This window comes from Orussus abietinus, unplaced genomic scaffold (assembly GCF_000612105.2).
Source record: "Orussus abietinus isolate OABI.00-Male unplaced genomic scaffold, Oabi_2.0 scaffold156, whole genome shotgun sequence".
NCBI classification, from domain to species: Eukaryota; Metazoa; Arthropoda; class Insecta; order Hymenoptera; family Orussidae; genus Orussus; species Orussus abietinus.
This window is the reverse complement of record NW_019394309.1, coordinates 47,721-65,836: the sequence shown is the minus strand read 5'-3', so window position 1 is coordinate 65,836 and position 18,116 is coordinate 47,721. Positions and strand designations below refer to the sequence as shown.

At 38.5% G+C, this 18,116-nt stretch overlaps 3 protein-coding genes across 10 annotated transcripts; 2 read left to right on the top strand and 1 right to left on the bottom strand.

The window, feature by feature from the left end:
* The first annotated feature begins 201 nt into the window (after positions 1 to 201).
* Positions 202 to 2,826, top strand: LOC105695287 (protein HEXIM1). Its single transcript, XM_012416727.2, has 2 exons — positions 202 to 700; positions 1,002 to 2,826. The coding sequence occupies exons 1-2, from the start codon at positions 473 to 475 to the stop codon at positions 2,046 to 2,048; spliced, it is 1,275 nt and encodes a 424-aa protein (XP_012272150.1). The 5' UTR covers positions 202 to 472; the 3' UTR covers positions 2,049 to 2,826.
* Positions 2,827 to 3,669: 843 nt separating this feature from the next.
* Positions 3,670 to 9,960, top strand: LOC105695286 (transmembrane protein 245). 6 transcript variants are annotated; one of them, XM_012416725.1, is made up of 10 exons: positions 3,984 to 4,499; positions 4,569 to 5,567; positions 5,637 to 5,801; positions 5,877 to 6,072; positions 6,155 to 6,339; positions 6,414 to 6,514; positions 6,605 to 6,622; positions 6,778 to 7,080; positions 7,152 to 7,367; positions 9,943 to 9,960. In XM_012416725.1, exons 1-9 carry the CDS (start codon positions 3,984 to 3,986, stop codon positions 7,363 to 7,365), a joined length of 2,697 nt encoding a protein of 898 aa, XP_012272148.1. In that variant the 3' UTR covers positions 7,366 to 7,367; positions 9,943 to 9,960. The 6 variants fall into 6 exon arrangements, with proteins under 6 accessions (XP_012272144.1, XP_012272148.1, XP_012272146.1 ...); XM_012416723.1 differs by lacking the exon at positions 9,943 to 9,960 and adding an exon at positions 8,146 to 8,264; XM_012416724.1 differs by lacking the exon at positions 9,943 to 9,960 and adding an exon at positions 8,171 to 8,256.
* LOC105695285 (beta-mannosidase) lies at positions 7,941 to 18,056 on the bottom strand. 3 transcript variants are annotated; one of them, XM_012416720.2, is made up of 10 exons: positions 11,414 to 12,710; positions 11,111 to 11,257; positions 10,893 to 11,041; positions 10,622 to 10,827; positions 10,294 to 10,552; positions 9,490 to 10,216; positions 8,894 to 9,322; positions 8,611 to 8,825; positions 8,337 to 8,540; positions 7,941 to 8,266 (listed from the first exon to the last, which is right to left on the bottom strand). In XM_012416720.2, the coding sequence occupies exons 1-10, from the start codon at positions 11,514 to 11,516 to the stop codon at positions 7,976 to 7,978; spliced, it is 2,730 nt and encodes a 909-aa protein (XP_012272143.1). In that variant the 5' UTR covers positions 11,517 to 12,710; the 3' UTR covers positions 7,941 to 7,975. The 3 variants fall into 3 exon arrangements, 1 of the variants encoding a protein (XP_012272143.1); XR_002762133.1 differs by lacking the exons at positions 7,941 to 8,266; positions 8,337 to 8,540; positions 8,611 to 8,825; ... (1 more) ...; positions 9,490 to 10,216; positions 10,294 to 10,552 and adding exons at positions 12,936 to 13,248; positions 13,446 to 14,429; positions 15,141 to 15,728; ... (1 more) ...; positions 16,022 to 16,123; positions 18,001 to 18,056 and having other exon boundaries at positions 10,754 to 11,257; positions 11,414 to 12,829; XR_002762132.1 differs by lacking the exons at positions 7,941 to 8,266; positions 8,337 to 8,540; positions 8,611 to 8,825; ... (1 more) ...; positions 9,490 to 10,216; positions 10,294 to 10,552 and adding exons at positions 12,936 to 13,248; positions 13,446 to 14,429; positions 15,141 to 15,728; ... (1 more) ...; positions 16,022 to 16,123; positions 16,318 to 17,041 and having other exon boundaries at positions 10,754 to 11,257; positions 11,414 to 12,829.
* Positions 18,057 to 18,116: the final 60 nt, after the last annotated feature.

The window sequence follows — 18,116 nt, the reverse complement described above, 5'->3', positions numbered from 1 at the left end:
ATTCTACTTCTGCCAAACTGCATTAAAGTTTCTAATAGTTTCCCTGCTTGCCTGAAACAAAATAATATTTCACAAAGCACTGACATATTTTGTTATAGATATAAGGAATGCAATTATTTAATTACGAATAATGTATATAAATGCAGTTAACTTATCTGATATTTCCATGAATCGTTACATGCTCCAACTTGACTGTTACGGTACTATTACGAGTATTTGCATGGACTATTAAATTCAAATATTTTTCACGGAGAAAACGAACATAACCCTCCTTTTAAGCTACCACAATTCGCGGACCGCGGCGGCACTGAGGGGCACAGCGGGGTAGCCTTAGGTGGGGGAAAATTCCCTCCCAGGGAATTTTTCCCCTCCAGCGAGGGAAAACGGACGAGGGAATTCTGGCATCACTGGTGGACGGTTCGTAGTCGTGGAACGGTAGGGATCGAGACGCGTATTACTACTTGGTTGAGTTATGGACGTTTGTGCCTCTTCGGAGAAGCAGAATACCCTTCGAGATGAGCCCATGGACGATTCTGACGGCGACGCGGCCGCAGGAAAGCCGTCCGGTGGCGAGGATGGGCTACTCAATGTGAAAGCTGTTAAGGCGGATCCGACGCTCGCGGCGGCGACGGTGGTGCCACCTGTCGTGCGATCCGTCGCGGAGAACGCGGACTCCAAGCACCGTGCCAACGGGAAAAATGTAAATTTAATTTTAAATATCAGGATTTTGTTAACTAAAAACAATTAAATCATAAACAGAAAGCGATTTCGGATGGTCACTGGTAGAGACATTTTCGCATCGGGTCACAATGATTCTTTTAATATCATTGACACTTTTTTATAACGTTGACTTGGAAATTTTAATTCTTTTTTCCAGTGGCATGATTTTACCCTTGGGCACCTTTTTCTTTGAAAAACTTAAGGAGTAGATTGTTGGTATTTCTTGTAACATGTAGTACTGAACTGAAATATGAATGACATATTTTTTATTCAACTTTCAGTGCTGGAAGACTTTACTGAGGAGGGCGGGCAAGATCGAGAGATCGAGTGGTAGCGGAGACCAGGAAGGACATTTGGATGAGGGTACGGATATCGCAACAAAAAAACGAAAGACTCGTAGAGGTAAACCTAAGCATAGGAAACTGAAGCCATACTCGAAACAACAGCCGGCCTATCAACAGAGAGTGCGATGCCGTACAGGTGGTGGGCAGACGAAGACAGGAAGGCAACCACCCGCACCTTATAATACAACGCAATTTCTGATAGAAGATCATAACGATCTCCCTGATCTTGAGCAAAAGTTAGCTGGTACTATAGCATCGGAGATACCATCTGGGCCTTCTCGAACTCGAGATTCTAGTTTTAGCATCGACTCGGATGAAGATTATTTCTATTCGTCACCAGAGGATGAGGAGGAGTTTCTAACAAAGGAATTTTCAACCGCTTATGAAGATCTTCATGCGGAAAGATTAGGAGCCATGACTAAATCGGAACTGATACAAGAATATGTACAGCTAGAAGCAAAAGTCGATCTCTTGACCAAAAGGTTACGGGGAAAAAATTTAAATCCGATGGAGGAAGTGGAATCTGAAGGGAAGGCTGGTACTACTTCTGATTCGGAGGTTGCCAAAAAATTAAAGATCTATCAACAAAGAATCGACGATCTCACTCAACAGAACGAACAACTGAGGAGGGAGAATGAAGCACTAAGAGCTCGAAGGCATGGAAGTACTGTAACTACTACTGATAGTGAAGGTGACAGTGACTGCACCAGCAATGGGAATCGTGAAGTGTGCGACTGTTCAGCAAGAAGTCCGAGTTTATCTCCTGTTCAGGTTTCCTGTCAACTTAGGCGGGATAAGGGTCAAAAGAACATAAGCCCAGCTTCAAGTGTCGATAGCGAGAGCGACAGCAGCAGTAGTAGTAGTAGCAGTAGTGATACTCCTTGCAGTTGTCATGCCAACAGTCCAAAGCCTTCCGCGTCATCCTCCTCTGGCCTTGTAAATGGGCATGCGACGAGCCATGAGCTCGATGGGCTCCCAACATAAGTATCGGAGTGGATGGACAACGAATCTGACAGTAGCATCCTTCTCTTTAAGGCGATTTTGCACGTAGAAAATGTACGGCGACTATGATGTTCCCAAGACATGCAGACAAAGTCGACAAGTCCATTGTGGACTAGGTTCCGTAATTCGCGCTTAGGCAATCTCTCGCGAGTCAGTATTTATCCTGCAATCGTATTCGATCAATCTTTTGTTATATATTTTACTCCTTTCTCTCGCTATTCCTTAACTCTATTTTTTTTCTTCATACTATTTCTTATTTTCACTTGAGACTGTTCTGACCATAGATGCTGTGAATACAGGGAACGTTATGGAAATCCTACACAAATGGGCAGTACTTGGATGGTTTGAAAATTATGCTCTCGAATATTAATGGTATGACCATGGGTGTAAGAAAATGTAACCATACGATACAGATTCCAAATCTGAAATTATCGTCCTGGAGGTTGAGAAAAAAAATGCAAAGTAGGACTTTGTTTTGTTACGCCATTTTTACCATTATAGCAATGTTACATGATCTAATGAATTTATTTGTTCTTGCGATATTTTGCGCACACGAGTACAGCATTAGACCCATACAAATGATCCAAATATGTTGAAAACAAAAGTGGAGAAATTCGTTGCTCGGTTGCGACGACTCGAAAAGTAATGAACTTATGATTACATTGTATAATTGTATAGGTATAGGCAGTAAGGCAAGAGAGTGGTTTACGGTCTGAAAGTCATAAAATGGAAAATAGAATCTTATGCTTTGTGTTTTTAATACTGGCCTAATGAATTTTTTCTCTCCCTGCATATTGTAACTGTTATTAATTGCAGGAATACTCAGCAAATATTCACACCTGTTTATCAATTCTTATGTAAGTTCTGGAAAATTATACATAAATCGGTGCTCAAAACTCTGTGACAGACGAGTCCTTGGCCACATGTACAGACATAAAAGTAGTTACAGACCGATGATCACAGAATGTTTGATTACGTTCACAAAAATGAAAACGTGCAGCTTATGTAAGTCAACTGATATCGACTCCTTACCGAAGCAGTACTTGTAACATAAGAATAGTTCGAAATAATTTTGCCCTCTCTCAGGTCTTTTTTATTTGAATTTAACATGCGATACATACAACACATTTTGAAACTTGCTAAGCAGGTATATCGAGAATGTGATCAGTTGCTGGTTGTAACAACTCCACTATTCTGTCATCATTTTATGACATTTACCTGTAACTATTTTGCCTTTTTGAAAGTCCAAATTTAAAACTGTTGTAGCCTTTCACTTAATTGGAATCCTTTTATATATATTTTTTCTAAAAATTCTTGACACCAGCATTACTCATTTTTACCGTTCGAAACATAATATAACAAAAAGGACAACATTTTTAAATATCTGATTAGAAGGATAATTTTTTGACATTAACCTGCATGAAATTACATAATATTACTTTAGCTATTTAAAGGATTAAAAGGAATGTAGTTTTGACTTTCAGGTACTTGTCATTTTAAATATTTTTAAAGTTTGAAACGTTGGAAGAATGAGGGCCGGACTGTGGTGTCATTGTTCGACCAACAGATGGCATCACTTGTTATGTCATTGAAAAAACTATATATATCAAGACGAAAATATATGTGTAATGGAATGCGAAGGAAGTAGAAATAGGGGTTAAGAAATTCTAACCGTTTCCAAGTGGTGCTAAGACGCACGAAATATTATATAGATAGTGACTGAGTAATCAGAAGGACTGCAGGGGGGCTTAAAATGACGCATAGCTCACTAGACTTTAAGTCAAACAATTTTCTACTGCTAAGTGTGTACAGGAGTAAGAGGTGTATAAGACTTTAAGAAGAGATGGTCCTCCCCATCTGATTAAGAGAAAGGTTTTCCACTTGTTTGTATAATTATCACGCTTAACATTACATATAATGAGTCTTCCTCGTACGCCAATGGATAATCTTATGAACATGTTATCCGGCTTGAGTGCTGGACACGAGAAAGCATTAAGACAAGGAGTTTACAACGCCGTAGCACTTCTCCTTCTGTTCTCGATATCGACAGCCAGCTACGGGCTTTATTACATCTTGCGGCCATTTGTAAAGCCACTGATTTGGGCACTACTTTGTGGCTCCGTTCTTTTCCCATTTAAGCTCTCCTTAGCCGATGCAGCACAGTCATGGTTCAATGAATCGGAAGCATCAGGCAAACCATTGTTTGTCAATGCATTGGGTATACCTCTTCAAATAGCTAACAAGATCTCCGAAGTACTGGGTTCTTTCTTAATTAGTCATGTAAAGTACATCATCAGCATTTTTGGCTTTGCTTTCGTGTCATTGGTGGTATACAATTATACTCCAAATTTTCTAACGTATTTTGTTCTGAGGATACTTATGATCTGTGATGGTATACTCGTTTTCTTCATATCAACCTGCAATATATACATGGTATAAATTTTATTCAAGCGCTATTTAATTTGATTGAACATCAGTTAAAAAACATTTATTTTCTTGCAGATATTGGTGATAGTAGTTGGTTATTTATCTGTGCTCTATATTTATTGGACACCAGCTAATTCCAGACAATTTCGATATACATCATTCGTTGCTTGGTTTATGATCAGTCTTTACTTGTCAAACATTTTAGGAGCATATCAAATAATTATCTTTTGTACTTTGCAAACGTTATACCTCATAGGATTTATTTATGAAGTAATCTTGATCATTGAGCGATATGAACTAAGTGAAAATCGTATAACATTTATGGAAGCTATGCAGTATGCACTGATAAACGAGCAACCAAGTATCGAGCCCAAACTAGTTGATCCATTAGTAACAGAGAAAAATGCACCCTTGGTAAAGACTTCCACACCAGTGACAGTTGACAAAAATATAGAAAAGGAAGCAACTGAACAATCTTCACCCTCTGATATGAAAACTGTGCCTAGACTTGATTTAACTAGAAAGTCAATTACCTTTGATACGGATGGAAGTTCCTTACCCTCGACTTCTCCGATACATGGTCCAAAGTTGTCTACCAGTGTTCAAAGGATAGTAAAGTCAATGGCTCAAGAAAAATATTTTTTACGCAAACTGAAGACAGAATTTCGGATGACTTTAGACGTCGAGGAGAATAAAAGTGATACGGATAAGTACATGTATGGAGCATTGTACGCTTGTGGAGGCATGATTCTCTGGAAACACAGATGGATAATGCATATTATGATAATTCCAATAGCTTATTATTTTCTTAAGCGAATTGGAAGTTACTTCGATTTTTGGAATATTATCGAGGGGCATTTTCAAGCTATTTTAGATAAGATCAAATTATGGTGCAAAGACAGACATCAAGCTTTACTTCCAGCTAATATTATGGGCTTGTATAAATTATATGTGATCATTGATGAGAAGATAACACAAGGTTTAAAAGCTTCCATAAATTCAGTGGCTACAATTACTGTGATTTTAGGATTACTAGTCTTCACCATATGTGCGTCTGTATTTATAACGATACAAGTATGCATTTTTTTTTACTATATTTATATCCTTTCGCTACTTAAAAATCAGAAAATTTCATTTTTATAGGTCTATGCAGAAGGTATACACATTATTCAAGTTACTAGTGAGGTAGTAAATTCCACCTTAATAAATAATCCCAACATCGATTGGATCCCCGAGCAGTGGGAACAGTCGGTTAATAGCGTATTGGATAATGCCTATACGTATGGACGTGATGCAATTTCTGCCGGAGTGAGTAGTCTGTCAGTAAGTCTTCGTTTACACTTATGTCATGACAGTGTATTAAAATCAATAAACGTGGACTAGGTAAAGAGCCTTATGAAAGACTTAGAATCATCTAAAGCCGAACAAATGGAGAAAAAAGTTTTGGAGTTATGGGACCGACTTTACCAGGCTTGGATGATGTCCAATGAAAGTGAAAATTTAATTGGGCCTACAGTAGATATGAATGCAGCCTTCTCAGCTTGGGATAGTCTGCAAGAGAGTTTTGGAAAACCTTTACGTAAGTGTTTGAACCTGTCAATTGTTTTCAATTTTATTATAATGCGTGTATGACACCAGTTTAATGCCTTGAAACCTTGCAGAGATCTTTAACATGACCAGTATTCAAAATTTCGCCAAAGAAAACGTTGGAATCCTAACATCTTTACTAGACTCGATTTGGAGTATCTTTAAAGGAAATATCTCGGTTATATTAACCATTGTCACAGAATTGCTCTACACTGTACTTTTGAGTGGAACGGCGTTATTCAACTTCACTCTCAGTATGGTGTGTTTATTTAATGATAACTCATTCATACGGGAATGTTGGATTACGTTATCTACAACCACACGTTATTGCAGGTCGTATTTTTTACTACGCTGTTTTATCTGCTCAGCTCTAGTGGGAAAACATATAAGCCCGTTGAATTAATTACTGCATTTAGTCCCATCAGCTGTCACAGGTATTATGACTAAAATTGCATGACTATTTGTGATTTTAGAATGTTTTGAAAACAATTTTAAAAGAAGCACTTCCTCCATTTTTATGGTAGCGCACTGAGAGATACTGGGTACGTCGTAGATATTGGCTTACTAAACGAACCAGGCTTTTAATTTTACATATTATATATGTACATGTTATGTACGTCCATATGGCGAAGATAATTAATTTAAAGACGTACCCCAGTTTTATCCAACGGAGAAACACCGCTTAAAATATTTCCAGGTTTGCCGTAACATTACAAGAGTCCGTGATCGGTGTTTTTATGGCGACATTTAAATTGGCTTCGTTCTTCGGCATGTGGACGTGGTTCATTCACAATCTTTTTCAAGTGAAAGTTGTTTATTTGCCATCTGCCCTCGCGACAATCCTGGGAGCCGTACCATTTCTCGATGCATACTTTGCTTGCATCCCAGCCACCTTGGAACTCTGGTTCGTGCAAGGACCCATGACGGCGATTCTCTTCTTTACATTTCACTTCCTTCCGTGCAATATCGTCGTTACGGAGTTCTACAAGGAGATCAAAGGGTGATTTGACTTTTCAGCTGGTTTATCTTACCGAACTAAAGACCTTAGACTGAATTTAAATGGTATTTTAGAGGAGGACATCCATACCTCACGGGATTATCCATTGCGGGAGGTATTTTCTGCCTAGGAGTGGAAGGAGCAATTTTTGGCCCTCTACTTCTTTGCTGCATAATGGTAGCTATTAATCTAAGTCGTCGTTACCTTCATTCGCCATCGGAGGAAACAATTAACACTCTTAAGACTCAACTCGGTCAGCTGGAGACGAAACGTCACTGCGTTTCTTGAAAGTAAGAGCATTTTCGTATTAACGCATATACGGTGTACCTTGCAAGACAAGTGACATTATGTTGAGTCGATTCCACGCTTTATTTGAGATATTTAATATTTTTTACTAAACCGCACAACGATGAGTGCGTGGAAATATTTATTTTATGTTAATTTACTGTACCGCCTTTCAGATAATAAATGTTAACAATAATGCATTTCAGATTTCGACGCGTAGAATTTTATTGCCGTGCCATTTTGAAATTTCTTGAACTACTTGAAGGTAGTAAAGAAGAGAGGTTTTGATGCATTGGTTTATTTATTAACGTATGTGCGTATAGTACATAGAATCACAGCAGAGTAAAGTTCTCTGACGAGATCAGAAACCTTTATATCGTATTATTTTAAAGTATTTAACAATAATTATTGTCCACGGTAACCGGAATGTAGTTTATCATGAACGAGTGGTTTTCTTCCACGGTGGACATTTTTATCGTTGTAATTTTAATCCTGATTGCCATTGAAGTTTATTTACACCATGATAGATATTTTCCATAATTTCATGTTCGACGAGATTGCCATCGATTTATATCACACGAAAGGTTAGCGTTTTATTCGTCATGCACGCGTTTTACGGGAATAGTTTGTTTAAGTAATCAATGTGCAAAGTTCCATTGCGGTTGTTGATTTGCGATAAAGTCTGGACTGTCAAAACTTGCAGTATATCATCTTGCGTTACATTCTCGTTGGTGCGGAACTTCACGACCTTCTTTCCAGAAAATATATGAAAGCCATTTTCAGACAAGCGTCCATGTATCATTCCTAGATCGAGGTATACGAAGAGAGCGATTTCAGTGGATGTTAGCTCGATCTCGAAGTTCAGGCCTGCGGATAGCTGAGCAGGAATCAAAGTGACACGCACCTAAAATTAATATTTTGGATTGGTCATCGCGCCGCTTATTGTGCGTAAAGCTACTAATAAGTTGATTTACTCTGAAATTTGCGAGGGGTAAGTCGACACTCTTCAGTGGACTAGGATAAACATAATTTAATGGAGCGATTATCTCGCCACTCCGATTGTACAGGGCAAGCTGAATTACACAATTCTTTTTGGCAATGAAGAGCTCTCCGCAACCGGCTTTTGTTAAAAACTCGTCGAGCTGGAAAGTAGCCACTTCGTACGACAAAATCGGTTCCTGTTGAAAGTCATAATTTAAATAAGCTATATTTTTATACAAACTGGTTCAATTCTTGTACTTTACTCACTATTGTAATGTCTGTATATAGTTCTGTGTGTACAGGAACGGTAGATTGCCACTTGTAGACATTTAATTTTACGGTGCAGGACTCTATCGATAGCAAGTCATCTGTTACTACGTAAATGGTTAAATCCCTGTCTACCGATACACGAGGTGTTACGATCACAGGTGCAAAGAATTCCGTTGCAAAGTAATGAAGCATTTTCCAGCGACCACCGAATTCTGAAAAGAAAAATTATTCAAACGTAGACTTTGATAAAGCGTACTTTTTATGAATGAGATTTTCTTACCTATCGAGGACCACGATGGAGCCTGCCAAACATCATTCAGTTGCCAATAAAGAGCTCCCATTGTCAGACCCTCTCCTGCTGAATTTAAGTATGATTTAGCCTGCCTGTATGACTCTGTTTGCACTTTCACTGAAACGGCTTGATTTAGTTGGCTTAGATATATGAAATCAAAGAAACCCTCTAGTGTATCAACACTCCGAGGCATTGGAAGGTTCTTAGATATTAAAAATTTCATGTAGTCATAGCCATATTGTAAGTGTTGACGATGAACCATAAATTCACTGGATAATTTTAAATCATTCTTGCTCTCAGCTACATTGGCTAATGTGTACAAGGATGGGATAGACTGAAAACCATATTCCGATGCAAATCTTGTTCGGGGATATTGATTTATGTTCCATCCATCACCGAAATAGTTGTAATAATGAACTGAAACAGTATAAATATTATGAATCCAACATATTGAAAGTAATTTACTGTATGGAATAAAAATCATCTTAGCCCAAATAATCTTTATTTGGACAAAGATTTTACAAAAGTAAACAGGAATCTTACAAATTTAATATTTATATAGAATGATATAATGTTTACAGTACCGTCACCATACAAAGTCGAATAAGGATTTGGTCCAATGAAATTATTTTGCTCTGTAAATAATCCATCACTAGGGCTGGACACTACGAAAGGTCTCGTTTGATCCAAGTTTTCCACAGTTTGTTTTATCAAATGTGCGTATAGTTTGATGTAATCTTCTTTATAAATTTCTTCCGAACCAGTGCCATACCAGTTTCCATAAAGCGCTGCTTCGTTCTCGTTATTTCCGGCCCATAAAACAATACTTGGGTGATACTTTAGACGTTTAACATTTTGCACAACTTCTTCTCGAACAGATTCTAGGAATCTATCATCGGTGGGATACATGGAGCATGCAAACATAAAATCTTGCCAAATCATTATTCCATATTCATCAGCCAAATCGTAGAAGAGGTCAGATTCGTACACACCACCACCCCAAACTCTAAGCATATTCATGTGTGCATCTTTCGCAGATTGCAGTAAACTATCGACAGTATCAGCTTGTGCAGTTAGTTCTGGAAATATACTAGCAGGGATCCAGTTACTACCTTTAGCAAAAACTGGAATATCATTGACGAGAAAATAGAAGCTCAAGCCCTGCTGTAAGGGATTCTGCACAAGTTTGATGGTCCTAAAACCAATTCTTGTGCTACGTTCCACTGTATCGGTGCCTATGCTTACTTGCGTTTTCAAGAGGTACAGAGTCTGTTTCCCATAACCGTTTGGCCACCACTTCTCCACGAGATTCTAGTACAAGATATATATGTGATGCAAAATTACATATAAATAAATAATCTTTAATAAATCAGGTATGCACAACTTACTTCAGGGATGTGTAAAGATATCCACACTACTGCCTGTTTATCATCCCACCTTAAAACTGTTTCACTTGCATTCACAACACTTACTTTGTCATTAACATCTAGTTTAACGGTCATGTGGCACGTAATATCTTCTAACAGTTTTTGTTGTAGATTTTTAAAAAATACCGTCACAATGACATTCCATGTATCATTTTTATGGATATCAACAGTGATATCAGTAAGTAGTGCACGGTTCGAAAAGAGAAGCTCCACATCTTTCCTGTGATGCCGTACATAGATTATCCATAAAACATATATGTATAGAATCTATTTTAACAAAAGCCACTACCAAATTCCAGACGATGGAAATGCTGGGCCCCAATCCCATCCAAAGCTGGCTTGCATTTTTCTAATATGGTTAACATGACATTCTCCATTATATTCTTCTGGGACACATTTTGGTGGAACGACATAATTGAGACTCTGTTTCTCGTAAAGTAACTCAGCAATTTTAACAGCCGAGATAAATTCCACCTTTAGGTAATTTCTGCCAGGCTGAAATGTATTTGCAGAAGAATCAAAATAACTTCCAACTGTTAAGGTTTAAGAACATAACGTACCTTTATATAATCTTTCACATTAAATGTATATCTTAAGAACATGTTTGACGAAATTCCAAGGAACTTCCCATTCATGGAAACATTAGCAAAGGTATCCAGTCCATGGAATACTAAGTCAATGTTCGAAGTATTCAAAAGGCTTTCATCCACTGTAAATCATTCTTATTTTAGTACGATATTCTCACAGAATCATCATTTATCATTGAAAAATGTGTTACCCATGAAATGCGTCTCATAGGTAATACTTTGATTTCCCACCCAACGGTTTTTGATGTCATTAAACCCTACGAGGTTCTCTTCTATTAAGTTATTTATTACCAAGTCCGTGTAAATGCCTCCTGGTACATTGGCAGGAAATGATATGTCTGTTACATGAACAAAAGAGGTAATAAAAGTAAATATTAATTACTGTCATGAACGAGCCAGTAACGTAAATTGCCGGTTAGCGTCTATCCGGTCTTTGTAGAAGTCATTTAGCCTGAATATTTTTTAAATGCATACTGTGAGTGGTGAAAACTTACTCAGTGATTGAATTTGCCCAGTCCATATTCCATTGAGCGACATAGAGTCCCCATTGTTCCAAATATACGTAAAAATTAGTAAAAATCTGCAGAATCGTTCCATCGCTTCGGGTAATCAAGGAGCACTTAAATGCATAACCTCACAATTGCCTCAGTTCTTTCTGGAGACACCAGTTTACATTTTCTTATCAGCAGTGTTAACACAACAAGCGACTATGCGTATCATAACTTGATGCATCGCGCTCGAGATATCCATTCTATCCAGACGACAATCAACTGATTACAGTACACTGTTGTACGAAGACAAGAGCAGAATTTTTCAAGACGAATGATGTCGACGACCTTTGAATTGAAGTTAATGCTGATAAGAGTTCTGTATAGGCAGATTGCTTGGTACCTTTAATGTAATACGTTACGTTTCATTAAATCTTTCTTAAACACATCTACTGTCGGATAAAATGTTGGCTTATAATACGAATTGATTAATGGCAAGATCATTGGATGTATCAGCAGATTGGAATTGTTTTTCGCTTTATCAGACAATACATACATTTATATGTTAATTTTCTACCGTGCTTTTGTACTTTTGACGTATCTGAAATTTGTAACTAGTTTACAATTATATTTTAAAATTCAGAACCTTTTTATTAGTAATCATGTATATCGATACAAACATATGATAGCCAATAAATAAACTTCATAAATTCTTGGCTGTAATATGTATATAAATATATTTTGTAGAAAAAATGTATAGAGGTTCAGCATATTAAGCTTATCGTAATCCTCTACGCTTGCAAAGCTGGCAGTTTTAATGCTTTGCAAATTGTACACTTATTTATTGGTACTTACATGCATTCAATGCACACAAGAGATCGCACAGAGATAACCTGTGTTAGAGGGTAACTACTCACGCGTACCATGGTTACCGATGTGAATTAATTTTATCATAAAAATGAAAGTAGTCTATCCTCTCGTTAACAACATATTAAGAAATTGGTCCATAAAATCGATTTTCATTGAAAACTTGAAAAACAGCGATTAAGTAAAGGCATTTTGGAAACGGTTCATACGTTTCATTTTATCACCATAATCGGTACCCACAAGAGCAGGATATGATATGAAATGCTTTGAATTACTTTGCTGTTACAGATGTATGGAAATCACTTTTATTTCACTGGAAGATCGATCATTGACTTGAAATCTGCCTTTCAAGTTTCTTCCAGTGACGTTCATATGTATAATTTGCAAAGTTGCATTATCCGATGCTTTCAAAAACAGATCAATGGTTAGGAAATGCTCAGCGCTTCCTCTTTTTGCCAGGGTACTTCCGCTCTTTATTCTTTGAAGGAGGTGGCACTCGATATCTTATCTCTGTATCTGCTGTATGATTATTTGGATCTTTCCAGCTTGTCGAAGCTAAAATAGAATCAGAGCAATAAGTGAAATATTGTAACGTAAAGAAACTTTGACAAAGCAGCCTTAAACCATTGAAGAGTGTGTGAACCGAATTCTGAATTATCACCTGTCAGGCCATCGTCAGGACTGTCTTTCTTGCTCTCTAAGCATCGATGGACGTGATCATCATAATATCTACCATCGTCTGTTCTGAATTTCTTGCAAACGTAACATTTCAATGTCTCGCTGACTAGGTTGCTATTTCTATTTGTTTCTACTTGAGTATCATTCCCCTTATCTGAAGTATCGTACTGCTCACATTGCGCAGCATGATTCTGAATTTCATCATCTGGGAATGATTCATTACAGATGGGACAGGTGGTACAGCTTCCAGAATTATTATCGACATTAGAATGCAGAATCTCAATGTCATCATCATCCTAAAGAAGTGTATTTTGATTTTAAAACTAGTAATCACTAACTAGTTGATTAGTATAACAGTAATGTGTAATCAGACCAAACATATTAATCTAAATACGTTAAAACTTCTCATAAACGAAAAAGGTAGTGAAAAAACGACGCAGTGTAAACAAAAATACTAATTTTCTGAGTAAATTAATAAGTGATCGGTACAAACCCTCAGTAAGCGTTCTTCCCTTTCCTTCTCCTGTTGTTCCATCTTTTTCTTTGCTTCTGCGATTTCTCGCAATCTTCTTCTTTCGATCTCTTTGGCTCTTTCTCTTGTCTTTATCATATTTGCCCATCTTTCTTCCTTCGCCTTTAATTGCTTCTCTTTGATTTCGTTTGATTTAGCCAATTCAATTTCCTCTTGAATGCGTTTCTTCTCCCGCTCTTCCTTCTGTTTCTGCAATTCCTCCTTCTTCTTCAATTTTTCTTCTTCTTGTTGCTTTCGCCGTTTCTCCTCTTCCTGCTGTAAATTCTTCAAGCGAGAGCATTGACTTTGAAGGCGACTAAATATTCCTTTAGTTTTCAACACTTTTAATTCCGGAAACTCTTCCTGCTCTGTTTCGGAAATTTTCCTATCTTCGTCAGTGTCCATGATTTCATCCTCGTCGTCAGACATCAGAATGGCAGGAATAACTTGCTCAGTATTTGCATTACTTTCGTCGTCACTGTCTCCTATTATTAAGTTTCCTTCCGTCACCTGTTTAATGTCTTTTCTTTCTTGTAACACTGTATCGACCTTATTTCCTGGTGTTCTAGTTAGACTAAGTGTAAGTCTCTTGGGTTTTATCGTCTTATTGCTTTTGCTGTCCTTGGTATCAAAAATATCATTACTACTACTACTATCTCTGTCATCGTTCATTATGACAGTTTTCGTATCCGGAATGCTCTCATTATCGATGCCAGACTGTTGAGGCTTCGGTTGAATAATTTTGGACATTGTTTTGGCTGGCTCTTGCATAGATTTCTTCTTCTTAATGGAAATCCGGTCATTATCGTCGGTTTCATCACTGGAGTCGAGACATTTCATGATAGTTGTGTAAGCCTTACGTTTGCTACTCCGCTCGTATGTTTTTCTAATTGGTTCTTCGATTTTATTAGCATATCTACTTTCGGTCAGGGATTTTCTATCCAAACTATCGTTAGCCACGCCCACCTATACAAACGTTGAAATATCAATTAGATATTCAGAATAAAACAGCAAGCTTTTTTAGAGAAATACAATTTATTCAAAAAGTTTCATTATAAGTTACATTAAAAACATTTTTGCATACGTAAACGTGTGCGTTCTTTTCTCATTTGGCTACATGCGTATACACTGTTGTATACAACGCGTCTTATTGGGCATTACATACGATCATAAGAAATTACTTTACAAGCCACCTGGTTAATATGTGTTTAGGTACATATAAATTAGTGTAAGTGACCAAATTAAGTATTAGTACATTGGGAAACATTTCCTAGTAATTCCTACTACATGTAGACATATTCTCTGAATTTAAGAGTTTAAAGGAAAATATGAACAAGTAGAAGAATGGTGAGGCAAACAATGATTGGGAAATTCATTTTATCTTAATTTGTATATACAATTGTCAGTATGCACCGTTAGAATATAATGGAATGATTTATTTGTAACTTTGGACACTCTAGCTACGAGTCGTTTGTAAATTCGTACATAGACACACCTCACCAGGCGACGATCAAAATTGTACAATTTGATGCACATGGCAAAACATCTAATTCTTCCTGAGAATGATAACATAAAAAGATGAAAAGTTTGTAAAAAGTTCAACACTTCGCCCAAATGGACACGAGATTTTCTCTAGCGGTAGGATTGGTAAGGAACGATTTGGACGGAGGTACCCACCTTAATGGGTGACCCCCACTGAAACTCCGAATCGGCAGTAGTCCTATGCCAACTGTGCCACATGTTGGCTATTTTATCCAACCGACTATCCACAATGGCAATGCTTTTATCACTTGTGTCTAAATCTTGAATGTTCTTAAAGACACTGGGCGATGACATCTTTTGATTAACAAGTCTACAAGGTGTCTGCAGTGGTACATCGGCTTCGTTGATTGGAACATCCAATGGATTTAATCTCCACCTCTCAATCTTTTGGTTAAACTTTGACTGTAAATCAAAATTCCCATCTGTGATATGAGAATCTCGGGATGAGCCCTTAGATCCCATGGAATGCAATATACTTGTTGATTGAGCTTGATCAATCATCTTATCATCCAACTCTCTGCATCGATTTTTCATGCCTTTTTTTTCAAAGCTATCAGATGGAAATTTGTTACTATCCACAACATGAATTGATCTTCGATCATATGCCACAGGCATGTTACTAGTTTTATGTGTGCCTACATGCTCTTGACCATCTACATTCTGTGTTATATTAGATTTTAAACCTGGGTCTACTGGCGATTTTGGTGGAGAATGTAGATTCAACTGCGAGACAAAAATAATTCATAAGCATTTATTTTAAACCAGAGGCATGAAGCATTCTTTGCACGAAGAAAATTATCCATACTTACTGCTTGCGATGCCCTGCTTTCTGTTTCCATTTTTGCCATACGTTTTGATTCAGTAACAAAACCGAGTATATCCTTCATCTGATTATATGACAAGCCGTCTTCATATATTCCAATATCTATAAAGCCAAACAATACATTACAATACGTTCTCGATGTATGCATAAGAATGTTTTTTGTGATAATTGATATTTTAAACAATCAACTTACTCATAAGTTCTTGCACCATTTCACGCTCCTCCATTTCACGTTCCTCCATTTCCTGCGAGGTTGGCACTTCGTTTCTTGACTTCTCAGACCGTGACATTTTCTCTGCATACCATAAGAAAACAAATGAGATTTTTCGATAATTAAGCATTAAACAATTAATATCTACATTGATATACTTATTGGCACTGTGATAACAATTTGCTCTTTATGATAGAAAATATGCTATTGATGAAAAAAAATTTGCTAATATTTAAGAACTCCCCTATCTTTATATTGACAATTAATATGCCTTTTACCTTAAGCGGTTGGACAAAATCAAGATCAGGTTATGGAGCTATTCCCTTTGCAACGCCTTACATAAAAATAGTACTTTTACGGACGCCAAGCTATAACCTCAAATCACATCCACTTGGAAAGCAGCACATTACTTCTCTTTACAGTTTCATTGAATTCACGTTTAAGAAGGAATTAGGAACTGCGCGTAAACTCATGACTAATTTGCGGTTCACACCCGTAGCCATGCTTTACAATGATTTACTACCACCACGCAACCGAAAGTAAGAAATTCAAGATAGAAAAACAACATTCTGCAGTCATCGATGCCAAGAAATTGAAGACCATAGATCATCGTGGCGACTATCCTATGGTAAGAAGGCGTTGTAGTCGAATAAATTGTGATGGCTCGCGTATTGCTTCGGTTCGTAAATCAGAGGTTACACATCTACATAATTATACAGTTTACGGTCGATGTGCGAAACCAGGTCTCTCGGGCACTCTGCGGCACTCTTCAGCAATTCTGTGGCACTCTCCGGCTCTCTCCGGCACTCTGCGGCACTCTGCGGCAACTCTCCAGCATTCTGCGGGACTCTCCGGCAACTCTCCGACACTCTGCGGCACTCTGCGGTCCTCTCCGGCTCTCTCCGACAATATGCGGCAACTCTCCAGCACTCTACGGCACGCTCCAGCAACTCTCCGACAATCTGCGGGAACTCTCCGGCACTCTCCGGTACTCGCCGGACCTCTGCGGCAACTCTCCGACACCCTCCGGCACTCTCCGGCACTCTTCGGCAACTCTGCGGCACTCTCCGGCACTCTCCGGCACTCTCCGGGTTTCTCGGGCACTCTGCGGCACTCTTCAGCAATTCTCTGGCACTCTCCGGCTCTCTCGGGCACTCTGCGGCAACCCTCCGAAACTCTACGGCAACTCTTCGGCACTCTCCGGCACTCTGCGGCAACTCTCCGGCAGTCTCCGGCACAATACGGCAACTCTTCGGCACTCTCCGTCACTCACCGGCAACTCTCCGGCACTCTCCGGCACTCTACTGCACTTAGCAACACGCAACCGCACTGTAAGGCCTTCGATAAGGCTCGAAAACACTTGAAAAACGCGCGAAAATGATCGATTACGCTCGACAACGCTCGATAATGCTCTGAAAATGACCGAGAAACGCTCGAAAAACGATCGATAACGCTCAAAAACGCTTGACAAACGCTCGATAACGCTCCATAACGCTCCAAAAGACTCTAAAAACGCTCGAAGACACTAAAAACACTCGAAAACGGTTGATAAACGCTCGGTAACCCTAAAAAACAGTCTATAAACGCTCGAAACCGCTCTGAAAATGATCGAGAAACGCTCGAAAACGTTCAGCAACGCTCGATAGCGCTTGAAAACGCTCGAAGCCGCTCTGAAAATTATAGAGAAACGCTCGAAAACGTTCGAAAACGGTCGAAAAATGCTCGATAACGCTCGAAAACGCTTGATAACGCTAGTAGAGAAATGTAAAAAAAATCATACGCGAAATGACTCGGCTTATATTCGGGGTTAGGTAAGCCTCGGGAGGATTTTCGCAGCATTCGACTCTCACGCATACTCGTCGAGTGTAGCGCCGAACGCACATATACTCAACGTCTCGACCCGTAGCTTGGCGCTTGGCTGGTTGGGATGCGCTAAGATTTCTAGGAGCGATCGCACTCACACAAATTCGCTGCATAAGGGTCCCGTACGCGACACCGACGCGTGCCCCAATGCTCCGCATCACGTCGACTTCGAGGCAACAATGTACTTAATAGTAGTAGATAAATAGATAAAGTC